This window comes from Solanum lycopersicum, chromosome 11 (assembly GCF_036512215.1).
Source record: "Solanum lycopersicum chromosome 11, SLM_r2.1".
In the NCBI taxonomy this organism is placed as follows: Eukaryota; Viridiplantae; Streptophyta; class Magnoliopsida; order Solanales; family Solanaceae; genus Solanum; species Solanum lycopersicum.
Window position 1 is genome coordinate 37,687,960 of NC_090810.1, and position 25,271 is coordinate 37,713,230.

Below are 25,271 nucleotides of genomic sequence, written 5' to 3' on the forward strand. Positions count from 1 at the left end.
GTTATTAAACCAACAAATTCCTGTTTGTTCAAAGAATATTTTCGTCCTCATTCGTGGGTTAAAATATCCTCAAACAAAGAAACTTGTGTGTTTATCTGTTTTCTGTGCGATATTATGTATTTTGTACTCCGAATATACACTAACAAATTTGCCTTTGAGTTGTTTCACCTCTCAGGTACCTTTAACTGATCTGTGTCGATAAAAGCTGGCAGATCACCCCTACTTCACCAGATCAAAAGGTCCCGCAGATTCCTTCCCCGGACCAAACGCAAATACAGCCATGGGAGACAACAATGAGGAAGTTAGCCTCACGGATGTTGTGCAAGCTCAGCCCACCGTGGCAGAGCAAAATGAGTTAATTGCAGCTAATGTAGCAGATAGCTGACATGAGGGTCGAGATGCAACGAAGGAAGGACACGCCTCCACGCGGATTCGGCCTCAACTTTATCGACGCAAGGCATCCTATGTACTTCCCCTCGTCCAACGTGGATCCAACTCAGAACCACCCATCGGCGCCCGTGCATAACCCGTTCGGGATAGATATGACAACCCAAAACCCCCAGTACGCTTCAGTCTCCTATAAAACTCCCTCACCGCTCCCAAACAACCCTCCACAAATACCACCACACCCCCAAAACACTCAAACAACCCCACCCATTCAAAATCAGAACCAAAATCTGACCACCTTCAACCCCTAGACACCATATCCCCACTTGACCCAAAATACCAATCCCCATAATTATCAACAAAACTATCAAACTGCATAGAACGTCCTGAGCCCTTCCATAGCCCTACCCCTCCCTAAAAGAACCACCTTTCAAGTCCCCGTCCCAGCCGAGCATGAGGTGCACGGTTTCGAGTTGGACAATTACGAGGAGCAGGAGAAAGAGTGGAGGGCGAGGGAAGAGGCGAAGCTCGACATTAAGGAAGAGATCAAGACGGCAATGAAAGAGTTGCAATGCATACCAGACGTCGCCGGGTTAAGCTACGCGGAACTGTGCATCCACCCAGACTTGAACCTGCCTGAAGGGTTCAAGATCCCGAAGTTTGATACCTTCGTAGGGGTGGGCAACCCCATGGCGCACTTGAGAGCATACTGCGACCAACTCGTGTGAGTTGGCAAAGATGAAGCTTTGCTGATGAGGTTGTTCAGCCAGAGTCTGTGCGGTGAGGCCCTCGAATGGTTCACGTCGTACGAAACTCGACAATGGCCCAGTTGGAGCGCGCTGGCTAAAGATTTCATTGACAGATTCGCGTACAACGTCGAGATAGTCCCTGATCGGTACTCTTTGGAGAAAATGAAGCAGAAATCCACAGAGAGCTATCGGGAATTTGCATACAGGTGGAGGAAAGAGGCAGCGAGGGTGAGGCCTCCGATGACAGAGAAGGAGATTGTAGAGGTGTTCGTACGGGTGCAAGAGCCCGAGTACTATGACAGAATCATCTTGTTGATCGGTGCCAAGTTCGCCGAGATAGTCAAAGTGGGTGAGACTATCGAAGATGGCCTGATGTCGGGGAAGATAGCTCGAGTGTCCGCATCGCCTGGATCTCCCCGAATGGTGAGGAAGAAGAGATAGGAGGTTGTCGCTATTTCATACGGGGGAAGAAAAGTCCCTAGAAGCTCCTCGCGTCCTCAAGACCGCTCTAAGCCTCCACCAAAGTCTCACCAAGCCTATCGTCCACAATCCAATCATTCCGGCAACTACCATGCTGCCCCCGCTTATCCAGATGCTCAAATTTTGTCATATCCAAAGCCACCCCCAAATCCCCTAAATTTTCCCTTCGTATACCCAAATTACCCCCAAGCTTATCAAATTCATCCCCCTTACCAGAATGTTGCTCCCAGCTGCGCTAATGTACAACCAAGCTATCGAGCACCTTCCCCCGCATATCAAATCCAAACTCCAGGATATCAAAGCCCCCTCCCAAATTACAAAGCTCCAGTGCCAAACTACCAGACAAATCCCTACCCTAGAACCCAAGCTCCACGCCCAATGCTCGCAGCTATCAACAAGTTCCTCCCCCTCAACAGAGCGGGTATGATCCTTCTCGTCCCAGGTTTGAGAAGAAGCCCTCCAGAAACCTTACCGCACTGGCTGAAAGCAGAACCAAGCTGTTCGAAAGATTATCCGCGGCCGGATACATCCACCTTGTGGTGCCCAAGACCGTGGATGTCAACTCCAGATTCTACAAACTGGAACAGAGATGTGCTTATCATTCCAACAGCGTTGGACCTGACACTGAAGACTGTATCAATCTTAAGCACAAGATCCAGGATCTGATTGACCAGGAAGTGGTCTCTCTTCAGCCTGCGGTGCCAAATGTCAACACAAATTCGTTGCCAAATCATGGGGGTGGAAACATCAACATGATAGAAACTGACGAAGATGAGCGTAAAACTGATATGCTCAAACTTACTTCTCAAATGAGAAGTAAAGCGGTCGTGTCAAGTAAATAACCCAACTAGTGAGGTTGGGATCGTTCCCACGAGGAAAATAGTCTAGACTTAACCTCAACCTATTATTACTATCGTTTGGTCAATAACTTCCTTGGAAAGTAAAAATATAAAAAGGGGGGTTCTATCTCTAAATAAGTGAAAATAAACAACGAACTTGAAAGAGACACTTAAAAACTTTTAATGTTGGGTTTTTTATCAATTAATCAAAGTAACTAGGGTTACGTGTTCCCCACAGGTTCATAACTTGATAACTCTAACTATAACAATTCATTCCTAGTATCTTGCATGCAAAGTGATAAGTTCTGTATTTCTAAATCCTTGGTCCGGCATCTAGAAAATCTCACTCCGCACCTTTGTCCGGCTACGTGTGTTGCTATCCTAACCCTTATCCTCACCTCATATTAAGCATCGTATTCGATATTTGACTAAGTTATTACCTCGTACCAATCAATACTAGCCTATTAGATAGTATGCACTAAATCTATGTTAATAATTCTTTTCCTATTATCTACCTCCTTGGTCCGGCAAGTAGCATTAAGGCGAGTTCTAATGTTGGCCATCCGTTAAAAAACTTTTAAACGAAAGAATTATTAATACATGCAAGACACTATTCTAGAATTGTTCTTTTAATTAGGGTTTATCTCATTATTTGCCTATGGTTCCCACAACCCTAGTTATGGAGTTTAGTTACTCATAGCCATAAATACAATTTTTAAATATATTAAATAAGAATTCATGTACTTACTTCAATGAGAAAGAATAAAGTCCGAAAATTTGCTTGATTAATCACCAAAAATCACTTGTAAGATTCTCCAAATCGAAATACTAATACACAGAGTCTAATAATATGATGTCTAATCTAGCAGAGTCTAACCTCAAAAACGAGGTTTTCGAACTATTTATAAAAAATAAAAACCTAATTAAACAAGGATTCTAATTTCTGGAAATCTGCCAAAACGCGGTGGGTCGACGGACCGTCGTGGTCAGGATGGACCGTCGTGGTCACGACAGACCGTCATGGACTCCGTCGTTCCATACTTAGCAATTTCTTCTACTGCTCTCTTCATTCCCCTCAACGGCAAGTATGATGGACCGTCATAGGCACAACGGTCCGTCGAGGGTCTTCGTTTCAAAACACTTCAACTCTTGGAATCTAGGTACTGGGATCACTTATCTGAACTTCATGACGAACCTGCAGGACGGACCGTCATAGCCACGATGGACCGTCACAAGCTACGTAACCCCACACTTGGTCAAACTTCCCCATTTTCCTTCAGCAGCTTCTCTACGCTGCCACCTACGGACCGTCACAAGCACGACGGACCGTCATCAGCTCCGTAGGTGGTCTCTTCTGCATTTCTTCACTCAAAATCTCCCATTCAACTTTGGACAGATTTCCTGCAAAACAAGGAGAAACTTATATGAAAACTAGCACAAAAAGACTTTCAGACACACTAAACTTAAGGAAAAAGTATTAATTATACCGTGAAACCACGGTATATCAAAAACCAAGAGGATTACTCCTGTTGTGCAGGAGGACTTGGAAAATGTTGTCGCTTCTTTAAGCGTCAGGGAAAAGGGAGAGTTCGTTATTCTGACACCTGCGAAGGTTGTTGCCTTGGTGCCCTCGAAGACTGTCGCCAAACCGAAGTTTGTCATAGAAACGACCGTGGCTCAAGGCATGACTAGATCTGGCAGATGCTACACTCCTGATGAGCTTGCTCTCGGAGGACAAAAGAAAGATCATGCCAAGAGACCAATAACTGAAGCAGAAGTCGAGGAGTTCTGGAGGAGAATGCAGCCTAAAGATTACTCCATTGTCAAGCACTTGGAGAAGACCCCAGCCCAGATTTCTGTGTGGGCCCTACTGATGAGCTCCTGGTCCCACAGACAGGCTTTGATGAAAGCTCTGGATGACACGTATGTGCCCTCAGGTACAAGCAGCGATAATGTAGCTTCCATGATCCATCAAGTCATTCGGGGACACCGCATCAGCTTCTGCGATGATGAATTGCCGGCCGAGGGGAGATTCCATAACAAAGATTTACACGTCACTGTGATATGCCGTGGAAAGGTCGTCAATCGTGTTTTGGTAGACGATGGATCCGGTTTGAACATATGCCCCTTGTCCACATTGAAGCAGCTGAGGTTTGACCTCGGAAAATTGGAGCAAAACCAGGTTAATGTAAGAGCGTTCGACGGTGTGCAGAGAGACACATTAGGAGCGGTAAATTTGACCATCCAAATGGGCCCCACGGAGTTCGAGGCAAAGTTCCAAGTATTGGATATTGACACCAACTATAACCTTCTTTTGGGAAGGCCATTCATTCACATGGCTAGAGCCGTCCCCTCCACTCTCCACCAAATGATGAAACTGGTATGGAAAAATGAAGAACTAGTTATTCACGGTGAAAGGAGCCACTCGGGCAAGCAAGTGCCAGTCTTTGACGAGACGCCGCAAGGTTCGGATTTTTACACGGTGGAGTTGGTAAATGCCACCGATGAAGGCTTGGTCCCGCAGACTCCCATGCCGGCCGTGTACAGAATGATCGCCAGTAATGCTGCAAAACGGATTCGAACCAGGGTTCGAATTTGGAAGAAATGCCCAAGGGATCATCGATCCAATTTCAGTCCTTGCTACAGGATCAAAGTTTGGCTTAGGGTACATCCCCACAGATGATGATGTCAAGATGAAAAGGAAAAAGGATCAAGAGTTGACTAAGCCGATCCCGCATCTGTATCAATCCTTTCCAGTCCGGGAGCATGCCAAACCTGAAGACTGTGGGGAAGGAATCTGTGACCTTTTCAAGGAGATCAATGCTATCATCGAGGAAGAGGTCGAGCCAGTTGGCATTCGCGATGCGGAACCAGGAGAGATGCTGCAAAATTGGACGTCCACGCCAATCCTGATGTCCCAAACTCTGTGGTAGAAAGGAGTTATTTTGTGCATACTAGAATCATATGGCTCTCAATTTCTTTCTGAATGGAGAAGTCTTGTATAAGAGGACTCCAGATTTGGGTCTGTTAAGATGCGTAGATGCTGCTGAAGCTGTGAGGCTTATTGAACAGATACATGTTGGAGTTTGCGGCACGCATATGAATGGGCTTACTTTGACAAGAAAGGTTCTTCGAGCCGGTTATTTCTGGATGACTATGGAGAATGACTGTTACAAATTCATACAAAGATGCCACAAATGTCAAGTACATGGCGATTTGATACGGGTGCCACCTCACGAACTTAACGCTATGAGTTCACCTTGGCCATTTGTAGCTTGGGGAATGGATATCATCGGTCCTATAGAGCCAGCCGCTTCTAATGGACACAGATTCATTTTGGTTGCCATTGATTATTTCACCAAGTGGGTGGAAGCAGCCTCTTACAAGTCGGTAACCAAGAAAGTGGTGGCCGATTTTGTCCGCAACAATCTGATATGCAGATTTGGAGTTCCAGAATCCATCATTACTGATAACGGTGCAAATCTCAACAGTCATCTGATGAAAGAGATATGTGAAAAATTTAAGATTATTCATCGAAGGTCAACTGCTTATCGCCCTCAAATGAACGGAGCTGTAGAGGCCTCCAACAAGAATATCAAAAAGATTTTGAGAAAAATGATCGACAAACAGCGAGGTTGGCATGAAATGTTTCCATACGCTCTACTGCGTTATCGAACGATGGTCAAAACATCGACTGGGGCTACTTTATACTTTCTAGTATATGGAACAGAGGCAGTCATGCCTGTTGAAGTCGAGATACCGTCATTGAGAATCATCCAAGAAGCTGAATTAAGTAAAGCCGAATGGTTTAGCAAACGGATGGATCAACTAGCCTTGATTGATGAGAAGAGAATGGTCGGCATATGCCACGGTCAATTGTATAGACAGAGAATGACTCGCGCTTTTCACAAAAGAGTAAGAGCCAGAAATTTTGAAGTTGGTCAGTTGGTTCTTAAGCGTATTTTTCCTCATCAAGACGAGTACAAAGGAAAGTTCGCACCAAACTGGCAAGGTCCTTACATGGTTCGTAAAGTACTATCTGGAGGTGCTTTGGTCCTGTCCGAGATGGATGACACTGTATGGCCCAAGCCTATCAACTCAGATGCTGTCAAGAGATACTATGCGTGAAAATTCATTTTTGTATTTACTTGTAATCTTTCTGTTGGCTTGTATTTGTTCAATTTGAATTGTTATCCCTCTTGTAACGAACTACGTCTGACCTGAATTCTTGAGAACGAGATACGTAGGCGGCCTATGTTGGCTTCGGTTACCCCATTTACTCCCCTTTAATTATTTCTTTGCATCTGAACTACGTTTGACCTGAATTCTCAAGAATGAGATACGTAGGCGGCCTTTGTCGGCCTCGGTCAGTCTTCTTTGTAAATTTTATTCTGGTTAATCTCTAAGGGGAACTACGTTTTACCTGATTCCTGCCTCAACGGGATACGTAGGCGCCACAAGGGTTCGATCATATCTCCCTTAAGATTTCTACTCCCCTTTACAATAGAAACTGGGACAGAATTTTTTAGAACATTTCAAAAATTCCGCGATCTGTTCGGTTACAATGGAACGATGAACAAGGTGGTAAACTGGGACAGAAATATTGAGGATAGCCTAAAAATTCCGTTATGGGTCTTCCCTACAAGTCCGGAGTGCCTTTGAAATTCATCAGCGAGTGTCAGATTCAAGGGAGCTCGTTAAGCCTGATATGACATGACTTGGCAGTGACTTTTTCAAGACGTTTTTTTTAAGATTTCTTATTTCTCTTAAAATTTCCCCTTTATGTTTCATTTGTTTTGACATAAGATATTTTTCTTATCTATCGAGTCAGGATATCAGGAAATCAACAAGAGATATCAAGACAAGGAGCAAACAACCAAGGGATCGACACAGATCAGTATGTTTAAAACTGACAATTTTTCTGTGGATGCAGGTTTATAGCTTTGTTTTGGAAATCGGCCTAATTCATGAATACGAAGAGCTCCCAAAGAGGAGAAAACTATCTCCAAAACCAGTGATTTTACTGAAAGCAGGAGGCATTTCATATCGCTTATGTCAAGATGCTTGTGAATGTGTTTGTTTATTTCAAGTCATTCCCGATGATATGAAATCTACAAAAGTGTCTAGCCAGATTCAAAGGTGAATCAAGAAGGAATCTCAACGAGGATTTTGCGATCTCTGTAGAGGATGCTATTTGCATTACGTTATCAAGACGAGATAATTATTGTCAATCAAGACGATGCATTACCTCAGAAAAGACAGTTATGCTATTATTATTTTATCATTATCGATCAAGTCGATATATTATTTGAAGATCGTCTTGCCGTATTATCCGCGGAGGTGATATAAATATTCATGCATCGCGGAATCATGCATCACGGGAGTCATGCATCCAGGAAGTCATACACTGCTGAAAAATCATGCATTGCGGAAGTCATACACTGCTGAAAAATCATGCATCGCGGGAGTCATGCATCGCGGAAAAATCATGCATCGCGGGAGTCATGCATCGCGGAGTCATACACTGCTGAAAAATCATGCATCGCGAAAAAACCATGCATCGCGAAAAATCATGCATTGCGAGTCAACAATTATGCATGACGAGAAGATTTCATGCCTCGTCAAAATTTATAAATCGCGAGAAGATTTCATACCTCGCCGAAATTTAGACACGACGAGAAGATTTCACGCCTCGTCAAAATTTATACATCGCGATAAGATTTCATGCCTCGCTGAGATTTAGACATCACGAGAAGAATTTATACCTCGCTGGAATTTGTGCATCACGAGAGGGGTCCATGCCTCGTTGAAATTCATGCATCGCGGAAAAGTCATGCATTGCGGAAAATCATGCATTGTGAGTCAACAATTATGCACGACGAGAAGATTTCATGCCTCGTCAAAATTTGTACATCGCGAGAAGATTTTATGCCTCGCTGAAATTTAGGTATCGCGAGAGGAGTTCATACCTTGCCGAGATTTATGCATCACGAGAAGAACCCACGCCTCGTTGAAATTTGAAAATTGCGAGAAGATTTCATGCCTCACGGAAAGTTAAGTATCGCGGGAAGATATTCATGCCCCGCAAGAGGACATAAACGGATAAAGAGAGAGCAACACTTATCCATTGGCCTCGATTGTATTATGTTATTTCTTATAAAAGTAAACATCAAGAAGAGCATCGAAGATAACGACAAAGAGACATTAATATCGCATTATAGTTTATTTATTTATTTCGACATCAGATATAGAATACATTGAAGAGTATATCGCAAAACACAAGGCATAAGCTTTATTGGCTGGACGCCAGACTGATCGAGTCGACGTCGATTTGAGGAAAACAATGAAGTGTCGACATGGTAAAAAGACACTGTCTCCCATCCTAATTGCATTTTAAGCTGACGAGTTTTATCTCAGTCTTTGTCGAGAGCATCCAAAAGGATGAATTCTCAAAAAAAAAACCACAGGTGCGGACGACATAAAAAAGGATGCAGTACAACGTGAAACTTTTTCTTAGCAGCGAACTGGGACACAGTCCAAATAGGAATGTCAAACTCTTAGGACGCGAGCAGAGGAGCGAATTCCACCACAATCGAACCATCCTCTCGAGGCATGCGGGTCTTCCTTTAGTTCTGTCAGTTTCAGTCTCGCATCCGGAAGTTTCGATCTATCGGAAGCAAGTTTCCAATCTGAGTGAAAATGCGCCAAGAGCTTTGGAAATTGTGTCCGTGTAAGTTCTTAATTATGGGTGTGAAGCGCGCCACATTCATGGCTAAGAGGTTGCAAGCCTCCTTTTCATACTCGTTACTTTGTCACTCGTCCAAAGCCGAAGGTTACCTAGCATAATAGATTTCCTTTTTCCACCAGTTGAGTCGAACTACACACAGCCTGATTCCGAAGGTCTAAGGATATGTAGGCGGGTTCAATGTCGAAAACTTGGCTGTATTCCAACATTCGCTCTCGAATTCTATTCCCGAGCATTTTGGTAGCTTCATAATTCGGTATCGAGATGGTTTTTGATTCCTTCAAAATCGTGCGGTAAATCAAGCTTATCGAACTACGAGTGACCTGAATTCTCATATAGCCTGAGATGTGTAGGAGACCCATTTTCAAGGGTTCGACCATAATTCCCAAACTCTTTGTCAAATCCTTCTTTTAAAAAAGCAAATGGGGTTGGTCAAAATTGGTTTGGTCAATTTCATTTTCCTCGAGTTGCTTGCATCAACCCAAGTAAAATGAGGGACAGTTGTTGACACCCAATTTTGACCCGCGTCGGTATAAGTTAATTATCGAGCTTTCTAAATTTTCCAAATAATTTAAAATTAATTATTTTTATAAATTTTACGAATATAAATTTTATGTTACTTCGAATACGTTTTAACATAATTTTCAATAATATATTTTTGCATAATTATGTATATAAGTAGTAAATCTTATGATTATTCAAAAACCATCACAATATACATTTAAATATTTTATTAAACTAGTTTAATTTAAAATATAATTATACTTTTGAATCACTTTTTACGATTTTAATAATTAAACTACTAAACAAATAAGCTCTTTAATTAGTCAATACAAATTCGTCATTTTAATTGTTGTTTACTAAATTAATCCAATTCCCTTCCCCCATTTTAATTAATCCCCCCCACTCCCAATTTCTTCTTATTTTTTGCCACCCAGACCCAAATCCTAAATCTTTCAACCCAATTCTGAGGCCCAATTCTCCCTTTCCAATTAATTCCCATCTCAACTCTTCCAACCCAATACATTTCTTTTACCCCCAAATCTTCTTCATCCAACCCGATTCTTTTTCTAAACCCAGCCTACTAAATTTTAAAATCTAACCCGCCCGTTTGACTTTTAACCCGACCCCTTTCCCTTCCCCTCCTTCTTCCCCCCAACAATTCCCAGGATGACGACAAAATCCAGAAACCAGACGCAACCCAGAAAACACGACATCCCCAGAACCCTCGCTTCTCCCTCACGCACAAGCACCCATCTCTTTCTCCTATCCCGCGTCTCCCTCACGCGTACGCGCCTCTCTCCCTTGCCAGTACGCCTCGCAGCTGGCAGGATGGATTTCTCTCCTTTGCCAGATGCATTTTCGTCCTTGCAACGCGAGATCAGTCCACGTTGCTCCCTAAAGGACGATGCAATTCATCCAAGCCCTCTACCCCTGTTCCGTTTCTGGTTTGAGTCCAGCTTTCAGATAAAGTTGGTTTAGCCTAAAATGGCAAGGTTTTGGAATTTTGAATTTTGAAATAGGTCCTTGGTCGTCCGAATCCCCCCCCCCCCCCTTCATTTTTCAAAAAGAGAGAAACCCTATTTCTTTCACCTATATAAACCCCCACCTTAGACAGGGTAAGCTCTCTTGTTATTCCTTTATAATCACCTATACTAGAGAAGTTTCGTGGTTAGAAATTCTTGGGTGGGAAAATTTTGGAGAAATTTTGGGGTTTGTTTTCGGTCTGTGTAGAAAAACAGAAGGATTTTGAGTTGGAAAAAGTTTGCTTAGACTCGGTTATAGCAAGAGATTTTACGTTCGTTCCAGCACCTATACCCACCCACCTACAACAGATTCACGCCCAAAGTAGAGGTCTATTGTGTTTGAGCATCGTTCGAGTTCGAGTCTTCGTGTGAGGTGTTGAAGTCTCCTTCTCCTCGTCGTCCCAGTTTGCCGCTCCGAAGAAGGTACATCTTCCGTTTTATTTTCTTTATGGAGTTCGAACCATGGTTCATGTTGCTGTGAATATTTGAGACGTTACATCTTGTTTGTTGGTTTCATTCTGCAAGACGCCTCGCATAATGGTCCTGTTTTTTTAGTTTTAATTTTGTTTCGTTATGCTTGCTCGTTTGTGCTGTTCATCTGTTTATCATGAGTTCGTCATGGCTAGGTTGGGTTCGCCTGCAGTCCTTAGTTTCTTTCTTTCTTAGTCGTCATAGTTCGTCATGTTTGGTCGTGGATTGATTCTGTTATAAGTTCGTCTAAAAAATGTGATTTCAAGTCAGCATGATTCAATGGTAATATTTTGTATTCATGAACGCGAACTTGAGTTCTAGAACAACAAGGATGTCAGTTGAGTTCCTCCCTTCGGTTTTAATCCCCCAGAATGTGTTCTTGTTTTGACTCTTTGTTTTCATTCGAATTTTGTTTGTTAAGATGTCATGGAACGATATATATGTATTTGTCTATACGATTTCCTACGCCTTCCGCATCCTCTATATCTTGAGTATAATGGTTAGTATCGGCAAGTCTGTTTTGTGTGACATGAATTTTTTAATGTGATAGGGGTCTATATCACCTGTTGAGCATCTCTTAGGGTACGTCACCTTGGTATTCTTTGCATATTTGGTGCACACTCTCTCCTTTTCTCATCCATCTTGTCATATGGTATTCGTTTTATTTTTTTTATTAGTTCGGTCTGGAATGGGTAAATAAAAGCTTTGAGACGTGTAATTTGGATTTGGTTGAGACTTTCATTCGAATATCTCGTCTGCTTTTGCAGCTGTTAGGAAGGTTGCCTAGATAATGAGAGTTCAAGTTGGTTTTGGTTTTGATGAGATCAAATCTCCCATGCTAACGGCTAGTTCATTTGTCTTGCTTGAGTTCACTCGCTGTCTCCTTAGCATTTGCTTCCACTTTAAATTTTCTCAATTTGCTTTTTGTTGAGATTTTCTTAGCTTTTGCTTAGTTTATATAGGTTTTCCTTTTGGAATCATTGTGGTTTTTTTTTAGTTGATTTGAATTTTAAATGGGTGTGCATGTTTCTTTTGCTTTATGTTTTACATGGGGTTTGCTTGGTTACGTTATCACTCAAAAGGCTAATTCACACTTGTTTGATTATATGTGGAATTTTCCTCTCGAGTCCGTTTGGGGACTCCCCTCCTCTTTTGTCATTTCGGAAGGGCCGTAAAGGCTCCGTTCCCCTGCCGAGTCATGGCAAAGTGTGGACCCCAATTTCGAAGGTTGAAGAAATTTGAAGAAGACAGATTGGAAGACCTCCTCATTTACTTTATTTTGTACTTTACTTTGTAATGGGCATAAGCCCTCTTATCGTTTTTTTTACTTTCTATATATTTTGTATGTTTAGATTAGGACAGGTACAAAAATGGGTCAAAACCCACAAGAAAACAGGTGGGTCCGAAATTCGGTCAAGGCGGACAGAACCCGAATTTGGACCCAAATCTCTATCTCTCTCTCTCTCTCCCTCTCCCTTTATTACTTATTTGTGCGATTGTTTAAATGTCGTTAGCTTAGGATTAGAAAGCTCCAAACCCCCATCGAAACGCCTTTCTATTTTTCAAAGTTAAAACTAAAACTAAGTCTTAAGGCGATGAATATTGCAAACTCGTAAAGTCTGTCTAGATAAAAGCCTTAAAAAGTTTAAACTTCGAAACAAATTCGCAAGGAATTACAAAATAAACAATGAATGTTTCAAAACTTGTGATTTCGCCTTAGTAATTTTCTAATAAGTTCAAAATAACAAAAGATTCGCAAACAGTAAAATAATAAATAGTCAAATTGTTAATCGCCGGAAAACCATATTTAACGGAGTGTCTTAGGTGCCTTCAACACCTTCCTAAGACACTAATAGGAATCCCGAACCCTTAAAATATTTTTCAAGCGATTTTCTGTTTAGTTGATTGAAAAAATAAGTTTCTTGATTTTTCTTAAAAATTAAGTGGCGACTCCTAAAAAGTCGAAATGCCTTTAAAAACAGACAAATGCTTTTTTGAAATAATTAAAATAATTATTTTTCGATAAAACAGTCAAGACATGATTGGAAAGCTCGATTTTCTTTTGGTAGTACCATGGAACCCAACTTATATTCTAAATCAAGAACATTATTGAAGTCCCCACCCATAAACCATCATTCATTCCCTAAGCTTCCCAGTCTAATAATTTCCTTCCACAATATCCCTCTAAAGCTGTCATCATTCTTATTATAGATCACAGTAAAATAGAAATTGGAAAGTGCTGGTTGAATCAATAGTTTGCAATGAATATATTGTTCATGAATATCTAGACGTTATAGTGCAGCGAATCTGTTCAATACCAACCAGCTCCTTTTATTTGCAAATAGGATAATTACAACAATCTGACCATTCAGTACCTATTTTCTTCAGCATATTTTGTTCCTTATATTCATTTTCTCGTGTTTATAACACTCATAAATACATCTATCTTATGTTCACCCTCTTTTTGTTTAGAAAACTAATTATGTCCTCTAATATTCCATATTGCAACAATCCTATCAAGATCAGACCTTGGGGGTCGCCTGTTTGAGTGTCAGCCAATCCTTTAAAGTTGTTAGATGTAGGAATATTTGCAATGTGACTCATAGGTTGAGTTGTTCCCCATCTAAAACTAAAGGAGTAACTGAAGATAATACTCTTACTGCATCACCCATATCTATCTTGGACTTAGTTGTTTGACTATTGATTTACACCTTGAATGAGGTTTTTTCCTTAATTCCTGATACACTTGTCCCTTCTTAGTAGCCTTCACCTTGTTCCAACAATTCTCCCTTGTGTGACCAAATTTCATACATTTACATCTTGCTAAAATTCTCAATAATAAGTCCCTCTCTTTTTATATTGTTGTAAATTTGATTTTCAACCTGTCAATATAAAAAGAAAAATTAATTTGATTTCTTTTAGTGTTTTTAATTTTTCAATAATCTATACTCACGCTGAGTTTTAAATAATCCAAATTTATGTAAGGTCAATTATTGAGAAAAAATGCTATTCTACTAGAATTATTTCTCACATTTTGTGACTATATGGTAAATTATCTTTTGTACATGAGAAAAAAAATTGACGCATATGATTTTATGAGAAGATAAGAGTGAAAAATAAATTTAATCATTAGATGATAAACCCAAATTACTCGTTGAATTAAAAAAAAGCAAACAATAATTTGTGAGAAGGATCTAATAATATCCTCAATAGTATGAAAGGGTCAAATATACCTACATAGAGTTATTTTTTATTGAAAAAAATAATATTGCCTCTCATCCACTATATGAGAGTGAGCCGTCAAAAATAAGGATACTCTTTAAGTCAAAAAATTAATGTTGGAGGTATTAGGGAGCTGAAAGATAGGATATTAATAGGAATAATTTACTAATTCAAATAGTTTCACTACAAAAAAACACCTAAATCATGGAGGTTTCAAAGCGGAGGTTAGCTACAACTTCCACATATTACATTAAATAACGAGAGTTTAATAGCTGACGGAAAATAAAAATATTTAGCGGAATTTAAAATTCCTAAAGAAAAATTTAAGTAAATACCGAGAGTTTAAATATCTGTTATTTTAAAATATATTTTTTATTTCATAATATAAGATATATATTTTTTATTTATGAAATACAAATACTCACAACTTTTGGAAATAGATAATTTAATAAAAAGTTATTTTTACTTTAAATTGCAAAACACAAAATAAACCCAACTTTAGGAAACTTCCAAATTATCTCTCTCACTGTCACACTTCTCTCACTGTCACAAGCACCTCCGACGTCTAGCGGTACTTCTCCGTCGTCATCATCGCACTCCTCCGGCGTCTCCTCACAGCTCTATTAACTTCAGCTACTCACGAGATTCAAAATGGGATAGGTGTTGTAAGGTAATGTTTTCCACTTATCACCTCTTCGAATAATGAACCAGCCTCATATTTTTGGATTTTCTCATCTGAATCTTCACAAATTGTACAAATTATTGCTTGTATTTACTATGTAAGCTTGTTTTTTGGCTGTTTGTATAGATGCATGGAGGTAAAATTAGGTTAATATTGTTGTATTAGTCTTGGAGGAAAAATTCAAAATATTAAATTTGAACATGTATTTTGTGGTAGAATTAGGTTTATTTTGTTATAATTTTGGCGATAATTACAAATTTTTCAAGGCATTTTGTGTCTACAGATTCTTGTCTCAATCGTGTTGCTCAACAGGTGGCTTGTTTCTTTGTAAAATTTTTCTTCTCTGTCAATTCTTGTTTATGCATAAGGTATATATAGTTTCTCTTTGTTTAGCTGCTACATATGCCCTCGATTTCACTTATCAGCATATGTTTTTTTATTAACTGTAGTAGGTTAGTTTAGCTACACAACCAAGTCCTGTTTTAGCAGAGTTCCGGTCTCTGAAATTATCCCAGTATATTTAACAATATTAATTTCTCACTTACCTTTAGATTTATGTGATAGAGCTTCCTTTCAGTTGATTTCGTATAAGGCATAATCAATGTCTGCATAATTATAAGGGATTTTTTTTATATGAACATCAAGTTGAATTCAAGAGGAAATTAATAAAGCAGAATGAGTATGTTATTACCAGTATTTGGTCCTGAAGGAACTGAATATAGCCAATGGCTTCTGTTAATACTGATGCAGTATCAGTCTTGTGGGAGAAAAGAAAGAAAAATCAGCATGGTATAAAAATTAAAATATTACAACTTGTTACTCTCCTTCAGCCAGTTTTTGCGTTTTAGTGGATTTTGATGATATGTACTATTTCCGCTACATAAATCTAATGGTTGGTTTAACAGAGTTAGAAAAGTTTCAAATTGGTGTAAATACTCTTATTAGAGATGGGCGTGGGGTAATATCTATTAATGACGATGTTGGAACAGTCTGATTGTTGTATTCTTGTATGAGTTGATAAAGTCTATCTCATAGGAGTGACCTTGTGTAGTCATCTATGTTTGCCTGTGACGTTTCAAGCCAATCTCTGCAACTTATATGAGGGAAAGATGACTGATACTGCTAGTTAAGAACACCGCGTCCAAATCCTTGTACCATTCCGTCTCTTGTAGTACCTTTTGCACCTTAAACAGTTTCTATTTCAATGAATCCTGAACCTGAGAGAGTGTTTGATTTTTGATTTTCTAATTTTTCTAATTAATCCTGAACCTGAAACAGTTTCTAGTTAAGATTTTCTATTTTTTCTTCATTAAGAGAGTGTTTGATTTTCGATAGTTAGCTTTCTTAGTTTGCATATGTTTGAGTGAGTATAAGCACTTACATTTTCCCTTCATCCATGGTAGCTACCGCAACAGCAAAATCTATCGGTCTGTGGGCTTTTTTTACTACACTATGTGGAGAGTTTTTTGGAGGAAGATCCTGCTGGTATCAACCCATACAACATAAAGAACTATCACAACGAATTTGTAAGTGCAGTACTTGATTTGCACTTCAGTGTTATGTCTTTGAAGTTCTCAACTTGTGCTGCCTTTTATGATTTTGAATCACTTTGTATATGAATGGATGGAAGCAGCATTATTTTTTGATCTCCTCTATTCTGATTTGAAGCCCATCAGTTAAGAATCCATTAATCAGTTTCATAGATGTGGAGTCAGAAATAGAAACCTTGCATAGTTTTGAGATCACTCGAAATTATTTTATGTCTGATCTGCAGTATAGCCAGAAGAAAATATTGAGCTGGTTTTACATCTCTGTTACCTTATTGGTATTCAATACATGTTCACAGGTGTTTGCCAACTTTTTGATAAACAATTGGCATTAACTTTTTTTTAACAGCTGATCCAGAAGATCATATGCCTATAAAGACTGAATTTTGCTTTTCAAAATGTAGTTTATATTCTTTGGATCTCTTAATTTCTTTGTTTGCTTTTCTCATATTACATGGATTATATCATTACTGACTACACCTACTACTATGTGAGGATATTGTTCCTGTTTTCTAGTTAGGTGTTGTTTTGAAATGTTATTTGTGTGGAGATTGCAATGATCAAACTGGTTTATCTAGTATTTCTGGTCAGACAGTATGCCAATATTCTGCTCAATGCAAGGAAGTTTCTTATAACAAAGCATACAACTATTGAGTTTAGCAGTCAAATAGGTTACTCCTAATTGTGATTTGGCTGTACTGGAATGGATATATCACATACTATATTTGTTTTGTTTAATTTATCAGGTCTGACCTCCCTTTCAATATTTGCTTTATCTTGAACTGGGGCTGGAACTGGAGAGCTGCTAGATCTTGTTTGTTTAAGGATAAAGAAAATTGAGGTACTCTGACCCCCTTTTGATATATGTTGGTACTCTTTGATGATAGCTTGATGAACTTCCTGGTATCAATTTCATTTGTTGATGCTGATCTTTCTCAATCTCAGCTATCTATTTTATTTTAATTACAATATAAATCAATGAGTTTTTGCCGAATAAGTTAGTACATATACAAAGTGATTGAATATCGAGTACAAGCCTGTAAATAATTCAGGTGCGCTTACTACAGTAGTACTAAATAGAGAAAAAATACACGTTTTCTCTCAGATTGTTGTTCTGTAAATCCACATCCACTTCCTGTGTTCATTATGTTACAATTTTGGCATGCAAAAAGAAAACATTATGACCATTTCTGCATATACTCCATTTCTGCATTAGCTGGTACATAAAATTGTTAAAATATCACTCTAGCCTTATTATTTTCTCATGAAAATTTTATAGGTGATATTGTCTGCTAATTTTGTTTTTTCGATGGATAAATCTTGGATTAGAATGCCAAGGACCACAAAGGAATATCTGGTTGGTTTGAATCAGTTTTTGGAATTTGCTTTTAAAAATGGAGCTATAGAAGATAGAATAAAATGCCTGTGTCCTCAATGTTGTTTTGGAAAATGGCAGACTAGAGAGGTAGTATTTGATCACTTGATTTGCAAGCCATTTCCTCAAAATTTTGTCATTTGGGTTATGCATGGGGAAACAAGTGTGTTACAAAATTCTAAAAGAAGAGAGTTTATACTCAGGATACACTGCCTCCAAAAAATCCTGTAGAATTATTGATTAACGAAGCATTTCATGGCTTTAGGCAAGAGAGATTTGATGTAGGTCCATCGCAAATAGTGGCAGAAGAAGAGATATTAAAGGATATACCCACATCATATGACAAAGACTTTTTTGAGTTGCTCAAAGATGGAAGGGAAGAATTGTATGAAGGGTCTAAGTACTCAAAATTAGAGTTTTTGTTAAAGTTATATCACATAAAGTGTTTGTCTAGTCTAAGTGACAAAGGAATGACTATGATATTGGATCTACTCAGGGATGCCTTTGAATTTGCAAAGATCCCTGATTCTTTTTATGAGGCTAAGAAAACTATCAACAAGTTATGTCTTGATTATGTTAAGATTGATGCTTTTCCAAATGATTGCATGTTGTATTGGGGAGATGATGTTAATGAGGAAACATGCAAGCATTGTCATACTTCGAGATGGAAGCTTGATGAGAAGAATACAAACATTAAAGTGGTTGCTAGGGGTAAGAAGAAAAAAAAGAGACCTGCAAAAATTTTGCGTTACTTTCCATTAAAGCCAAGATTACAAAGACTGTTCATGTGCTCTAAGATGGCAGAACATATGAGGTGGCATACGGAAGGTGGTAACAAAGATGGAATTTTAAGGCATCCTAGAGATGGTGAGGCATGGAAGAGATTTGATACAACTTATCCTGAATTTGCTTTTGAATCTCGAAATGTTCGATTAGGGTTAGCTAGTGATGGTTTTAATCCCTTTGGAGCGATGAGTACTAATAATAGCATTTGGCCTGTAATTTTGGTTCCATATAACCTACCACCTTGGTTGTGCATGAAACAACCAAATTCTATTCTATCAATGATCATTCCAGGTCCACGAATGGTGGGAAATAACATAGATGTATACTTACAACACTTATTCAGGAGTTGAATGAGTTGTGGAGTGAAGGTGTACAGACTTTTGATTCATCAAAGAATGAAATGTTTAGAATGCAGGCAGCTCTTTTGTGGACAATTAGTGATTTTCCGAGACTCGGTATCTTATCTGGTTGGAACACATATACCGGTTTTGCATGTCCATCTTGTAATTTTGACATGAAACCTTGTCGACTTACTCATAGTAGAAAGTGGTGCTTTGTTGGTCATCGTCGATTTTTGGCAAGAAATCATAAATTCAGATTAATGAGGAATCATTTTGATGGAACTGTAGAAGAAAGAACCCCCCCCCCCCCCCCCCCAAAAAAAAAAAGTTATCTGGATCTGATATTTTGCAACAAGTGACAAATATTAATGTTACATTTGGAAGACAAGAAAAGTTGAATGATAAAATAAAAAGAAAAAGAAAAAAAAATAGACAAAGCAGTGTGGGTGAAGGTTCAACTAAACAGTGGAAGAAAAAAAGCATATTCTTCAATCTTCCTTATTGGGAATCCAACTTGTTGCGCCGTAATTTAGATGTTATGCATATTGAAAAAAATGTTTTTGACAATATTACTCACATTCTGTTAAATGATAGAGAAAAGTCAAAGGATCACATTTAAGCTCGAAAAGATCTACAAGATATGGGTATAAGGGAAGACCTTTGGGCAGATGAGAATGGTGATTTTCGGCTTGGTGCATTTACAATTCCAAAGGATAAGAAAGTGACCTTCCTTACAACTTTAAAGAATATCTTAATGCCCGATGGTTATTCGAGTAATATATCTCGTTGTATACATCTAGAATCAAAGAGGATCTTTGGATTAAAAAGTCATGATTGTCACATCATTATGGAACAATTACTGCCGATAGCAATTCGTAATGTGCTTCCAAATCAAGTTGTAGCAATTTTGGTAGAGTTCTGTTCTTTTTTTAGACACATTTGTCTGAAAAACTTGAGCCTCATGGACCTTGAAAAACTATAAAAACGGATTGTTATCACTCTTTGCCACCTAGAGATGTTGTTCCTTCCATCCTTTTTTACTGTAATGGTTCATTTAACTGTCCATTTAGTGGACGAAGTAATACAAGGTGGTCCAGTACATTATCGATGGATGTATTTTGTTGAAAGGTAAAATATCTTATTTTTAAAAACTTTTGTCTCAAAGTAAATGCTTGTTCTAATACTATGTAATTTTAATGGTAGAGTGTTAGGTCATTTCAAGTCACTTATAGGGAGCAAATCACAGGCAGAAGGATGTATAGCTGGTCAAAAAATTGAAGAAGCTCTAACTCTTTATTCTCATTATTTTGAGGATATCGAATCGAGGGTAAATAGGCCTAAACGAGTAAATGATGAAACAAATCATGATGAGGTTCCTGAAAGGTCATCTATGTTCCCTCGACAAGGTAAAGTTGTCGGAGGCTTCATAACATTTGCTTTGACTCATTTGGAGAAAACTCAAGCTCATCGATATGTATTACTTAATTGCGCTTCAGCAAAGCCATTTATTTAGTAAGTAATTTAAATAAGCTTGATCTATTAAAAAACATTAGTAAAATGGTTGTTCATTGATTTTATTTGTAGTGAATTTAGGCAACACATTGAAAGGAGTTCAAGAGGCAGAAAACCTTCGATAACAGAGGTAGAAAAGAGAATTAATAGAGAGTTTACTGATTGGTTTCCTAAGCGGGTGAGTGATTGAAATTAGATGATAGTTTTGCATAGGATTTCTAATTCAATTTAGAATATCTGACGAAAATATTTTTCTTATTTAGATAATGAATCCTGATATAGAAGACACAATCTCTGATGATATAAAGTTTTTAGCACAAGGTCCAGCGCCATATGCAAGAAGATTCACTGCTTATAACATTAATGGGTTCAAATTTCGAACTTTGTCAAGAGAACAAGGATTGAAAACTCAAAATAGTGGAGTTTTTCTTATGTCTAACACTTCTTGCGTTGCATCTAGTGCTGATAGAAATGCAAGACAAGCAGATTTGCCATATTATGGGAAGTTGGAAGATATTATTGAGCTTAACTATTATGGAAAGTTCAGGGTTGTGCTTTTCAAATGCAAGTGGGCTGACACTACTCGAGATAGAGGGTTTAAAAGAGATGTTTGGAACTTTAATTGTGTCAATTTTTCTAAATTGTTCACATTGGTGATCGTGAGGATAATGATCCTTATATTGAAGCATCACAAGCAAATGTGGTTTTCTATGTTGATGATGAAACAGATAAAGAATGGAGTGTAGCTATACATTTACAACCAAGAGATGTGTTTGACATGGGACAAGTTGATGAAGAAGATATATTTGAGAATGAGCCCTACCAACAACAAGAATTTGAAAATTTTTTCGATGTTGATTATGGAAATGTCCAAATCTCAACAGAGGAGCATATGTCTGAACACACATAGCATGCTTTTTAGTTTTGGTGTAAAGGAAAAACTATTTGTATATGCTAATCACATCAGTCTTTTATTAAGATTTGAACTTTTCATGTGTGGGTGGATCTGGATACAAATTTCTTATGAAAATCTGCAGCCTTATAACTGGATGAACCAGTAATCTTTACAAGTATTGCAATAACAGTATTTTTTTTAAGAATTTCTGATTTATCTTATCTTTGGTTTATTGTAGAAATGGCAAAGACCAAGCGCTGGCAGAACTTTCAAAACTCAGTTCAAACACAACCTACATTGTCAGTTCAGCCCAACGCACAACCAACCACATCACAATCGATTTCATCAGTTCAGGCCAAAAAACAGATGACTTCCTCAGTTCAGGCTACATCACAGCCGGTTCAGTCAACTCAGGCTGCATCACAGTCTATTTCCTCAAATCAGGCTGTATCACATTCGACTTCATCAAGTCAGGCCGAATCACAACCGAATTCATTTAAGAAGCGTGTTGTTGGATGTGAGTCTACGGAGTATTGGACCGTAGAAGCAATAGGTAAACTTCACACTTCTGCTTTCTTTTTCATCTTTTTTTCTTCTTCTCCATTTGTCTTGTTTTTCTTCTTTTTGTTAGAGGGGCTTGTCCTATTTTTCCCCTCACTTTTCATCTTCTTTTCTACCTACTCCCTTCATTTTAATCACAAAGTGAAAAACAAGTACTATAATAGAGTGAAACAATTAAAAACATAAACAAGTACTACAACCCACTCTAGAACATGATTGGTTGGAAAATTGAACATGTTTTCATTTTATATCATTTTCACTATTCCAGATTCATAAGGAAACAAAAAAAAACTCAAAGTGAAAGTCAAAGAAGTGCTAAATTTATCTGGAGAAGATCGTATTGTGGTCAATTTTGACTACCTGGATTGTCCATTTGGAGAAGCACAACCCCTTCTTTCTGGTTTTTGTGGAATTTTAGCTGCTGATTCGTCCTTATTTCCAATGCACTTTGACAAATGGCCAAATATGCCTATGTCATACTTCGATAGCGTCTTTGATCAAATCATAGTGGTATAAACTCTATATTCTGAATACTATACTTATATTCTTTTCTCGAATCTTTATATTTAAATTTAATAGGTAAGCTAACTAGTGTTTATTATTGAAGCCTCGATTTTTTTTTGAGACAACCAACTTAGCTGCTCGACGATATGTTTATAACCGTATTTCAAAGAAGTGGAGTGCAAATAGGTTGGACATATGGAAAGTGTTCGGTGATCTACTTAAAAGCAAAACTCAGATTATGGATAATGTTCCACCTGGAATTCTAAGAGATCAGCGGACTTCTTATGTTAATTATCTTTATAAAAAAGAAACACAAGTATATATATTTAATTGTTTTAAGTAGTATGTGTAGTCATATAATTTCTTTCTAATGATTGAATTTCGTGTATCTTTTTTGTTAGGAAATGTGCAACAGAAATGCTGAAAGTCGAAAGAAACAAATCATTCCACACACAGGTGGATCCAAAGCTAACTCTAGAAGAAGGGCTGAAATGGTTAAAGATTTTAGTTCTTTTCATTTTATTTAGTTATTAAGATGACTTATTTTGTAATTATTTTTAATTAGTTAAGTTATTCTAAGTTGATTGTTTTGCTTATAGATGGCTGAGACCGGTCAAATGCCTGGACGAGCAGAACTTTATCTTGCTACTCATAAGAATGAAGATGGAGCATTTGTAAATGAAGCGGCAAAAGTTATCTGTGTAAGTTAGTTAATGGGGGAAATAATAGCACTCCAGTTCCTTGGTTGTGTCAAGTCTGTCCCTATTCTATTAACAAGTTAAGTCAAGCAGTTTATGTTTAGTCTCTTATTTATTTTAAACCTGAGATTCTCTGTTAATATTTTCGTCATTGTTATTGTTCAAATCAGTTTGATGGTGCCTTGTTTAGTATAGTGTGCTGTCATTTTGAAGTGATTTAAAATCCTTGCTTGAGTAAATGATTGAAAATTATGTCTCACTAATTCTCTCTCACTTGGATTGAATATATGCATGTACTTTGCTTATTTTATGAATGCTAAACTCAAGAGTAAAGGAATTCCTAACTCAGGAATATGTGAATGCACTTTGATTATATTTAGGTAATACATCTTTGTTCTCAATTACTTTTTAAAATTTTGATAAAGTGTTTTGTGTGTGTACTATACTCAGGAAAAAATTTAGCAAACTCTGAGTCAAAGCACTGTGGATGAGTCTATAATATCGCCAGATGATGCAGTTGGAAAAATTCTAGGAAAAGAGCACTCTGGAAGGGTAAGGTGTTTGGGATTAGGAGTTGTTCCCACTAGAGTTTTTAAACAAGCAAGACCTCGATTCAGCGGTATGAATGCTTCGAGTGTTTCATGTCCATCCAATTGCCAGGAGAACTACAATAAATTGTTGAATTCTCACATTCAAATGATGGCTGATTTCAAGTCATATATGATAATGAAAGAAGGGGCATTACCAGAACAATTTGTGGGGTTATTTGCTCCTACTACTACAATGGTAAATATAATGTTTACATTCTCTCTTCTTCAATGACCTTATTTATATATCAGATATGTTCGTTTAGTTTACATCAAATACTAATTGAAAAACAAATGCTAGTGCATCAAATACTAATTGAAAAACAATTCTACATATGCATGGCCACTGCTAGTGTATAATGTGCAGCAAATTGGCCTTTACTGTCCAATATTTGTAAATGGAGATGATTTTCCTTTTGAGCTTCTTGGTGCAACATTATGTACTCTTATGGAAATACACAACAACCTAATTTATAGTCCATGAAGAGTTTTCTTCTGGCGTCTAAACGACAAGTTTGTATTTACTTTGCATTGTTCTTGTTGTTGACTTCTTTTCCTTAGCCTGCCGAGTAACATCAGGTAAATCACAAATATTGTACGTATGCATATTTGCACATATGCAGATATGTACTACTATTGTTATTTGTTGAGGTCGAATCAGTTTTAGGATTTGTGATTTTCATATCCTTAAACGCAATCATGCTATGAGTATTTCCGCATAAACTCATCTGAATTGCTTGGTCTTGTTGTACTTGCAAAGACAGTTCATATCTCTAAGCAAAGTGCATGATTACATCTCCTATTTGTTAATGAGTGGCATTGGTATTTACTTTCATAGTAGTGAATTTAGTATTGTTGTTCACATGCTTAGTGTTAGCTTGCATTATTTCATATTTTATCAGAGTAAAAGTCTTGAGTTTGCATGAAGTCACTTACATGTGTATTTTCCTTTGCAGCCAGGTGATGTTAGTGATAGTAATCGTAGTGAACCCCGCTGAAGTTTCATGAATAATTGTAGATCCTTTCTTGAGTTTGGATGCTAGTGATCTAAAGTTTAAGCAATTTTTTGTAGTGATTTGAAGTTGAAGCAAGTTTTTGTAGTGATTGAAAGTTTCTTGTAATAATATGGTTGAAGTGAATAACATGTTCTAATTAAGTTTGTAGAACTAATAGTACACTTTATGACATGCTTCTGTGGTGAACTATTGTGTTATTTCATATACTAATATGCCCTTTTAGATTTGTCTATGTTAATTAATTAGTTATTATTATTTAAATTTGAATATTTAATTTTCAGCAAAATTTTAGAAAAAGATACATTTCATAAATAGCAGGAGTTAAAACTCTTGTTAGTTTTAATGTAT

At 37.8% G+C, this 25,271-nt stretch overlaps 2 protein-coding genes across 17 annotated transcripts; both read left to right on the plus strand.

Annotated features, from left to right (window-relative positions):
• Positions 1-280: 280 nt before the first annotated feature.
• On the plus strand, positions 281-5,368 carry LOC138339387 (uncharacterized). Its single transcript, XM_069290980.1, has 6 exons — positions 281-370; positions 768-1,111; positions 1,154-1,559; positions 2,033-2,440; positions 3,993-5,120; positions 5,213-5,368. Exons 1-6 carry the CDS (start codon positions 281-283, stop codon positions 5,366-5,368), a joined length of 2,532 nt encoding a protein of 843 aa, XP_069147081.1.
• Positions 5,369-14,857: 9,489 nt separating this feature from the next.
• LOC101245321 (uncharacterized) lies at positions 14,858-25,147 on the plus strand. 16 transcript variants are annotated; one of them, XM_069291104.1, is made up of 13 exons: positions 14,858-15,089; positions 16,505-16,627; positions 17,395-17,489; positions 17,928-20,278; positions 20,354-20,662; positions 20,735-20,840; positions 20,926-22,110; positions 22,387-22,628; positions 23,024-23,116; positions 23,222-23,323; positions 23,771-23,872; positions 23,981-24,106; positions 24,864-25,147. In XM_069291104.1, the coding sequence occupies exons 4-7, from the start codon at positions 20,166-20,168 to the stop codon at positions 21,406-21,408; spliced, it is 1,011 nt and encodes a 336-aa protein (XP_069147205.1). In that variant the 5' UTR covers positions 14,858-15,089; positions 16,505-16,627; positions 17,395-17,489; positions 17,928-20,165; the 3' UTR covers positions 21,409-22,110; positions 22,387-22,628; positions 23,024-23,116; positions 23,222-23,323; positions 23,771-23,872; positions 23,981-24,106; positions 24,864-25,147. The 16 variants fall into 16 exon arrangements, 15 of the variants coding, with proteins under 15 accessions (XP_069147205.1, XP_069147202.1, XP_069147204.1 ...); XR_011212276.1 differs by lacking the exon at positions 17,928-20,278 and having other exon boundaries at positions 20,744-20,840; XM_069291101.1 differs by having other exon boundaries at positions 22,726-23,116; positions 23,771-24,106.
• The last annotated feature ends 124 nt before the right edge of the window (positions 25,148-25,271 follow it).

What these genes read in the sequence shown, in the direction of transcription:
- LOC138339387 (XM_069290980.1), top strand. Translation starts at nt 281, where the DNA reads ATGGGAGACAACAATGAGGAAGTTAGCCTCACGGATGTTGTGCAAGCT. An exon ending in GCATACTGCGACCAACTCGT is followed by an intron (nt 1,112 to 1,153) that starts GTGAGTTGGCAA and finishes GAGGTTGTTCAG; the next exon opens with CCAGAGTCTGTGCGGTGAGG. An exon ending in GGATCAAAGTTTGGCTTAGG is followed by an intron (nt 5,121 to 5,212) that starts GTACATCCCCAC and finishes AATCCTTTCCAG; the next exon opens with TCCGGGAGCATGCCAAACCT.
- LOC101245321 (XM_069291101.1), top strand. Translation starts at nt 20,166, where the DNA reads ATGTTGTTCCTTCCATCCTTTTTTACTGTAATGGTTCATTTAACTGTC. An exon ending in TCAGCAAAGCCATTTATTTA is followed by an intron (nt 20,663 to 20,734) that starts GTAAGTAATTTA and finishes TTTTATTTGTAG; the next exon opens with TGAATTTAGGCAACACATTG. An exon ending in CTGATTGGTTTCCTAAGCGG is followed by an intron (nt 20,841 to 20,925) that starts GTGAGTGATTGA and finishes TTTCTTATTTAG; the next exon opens with ATAATGAATCCTGATATAGA.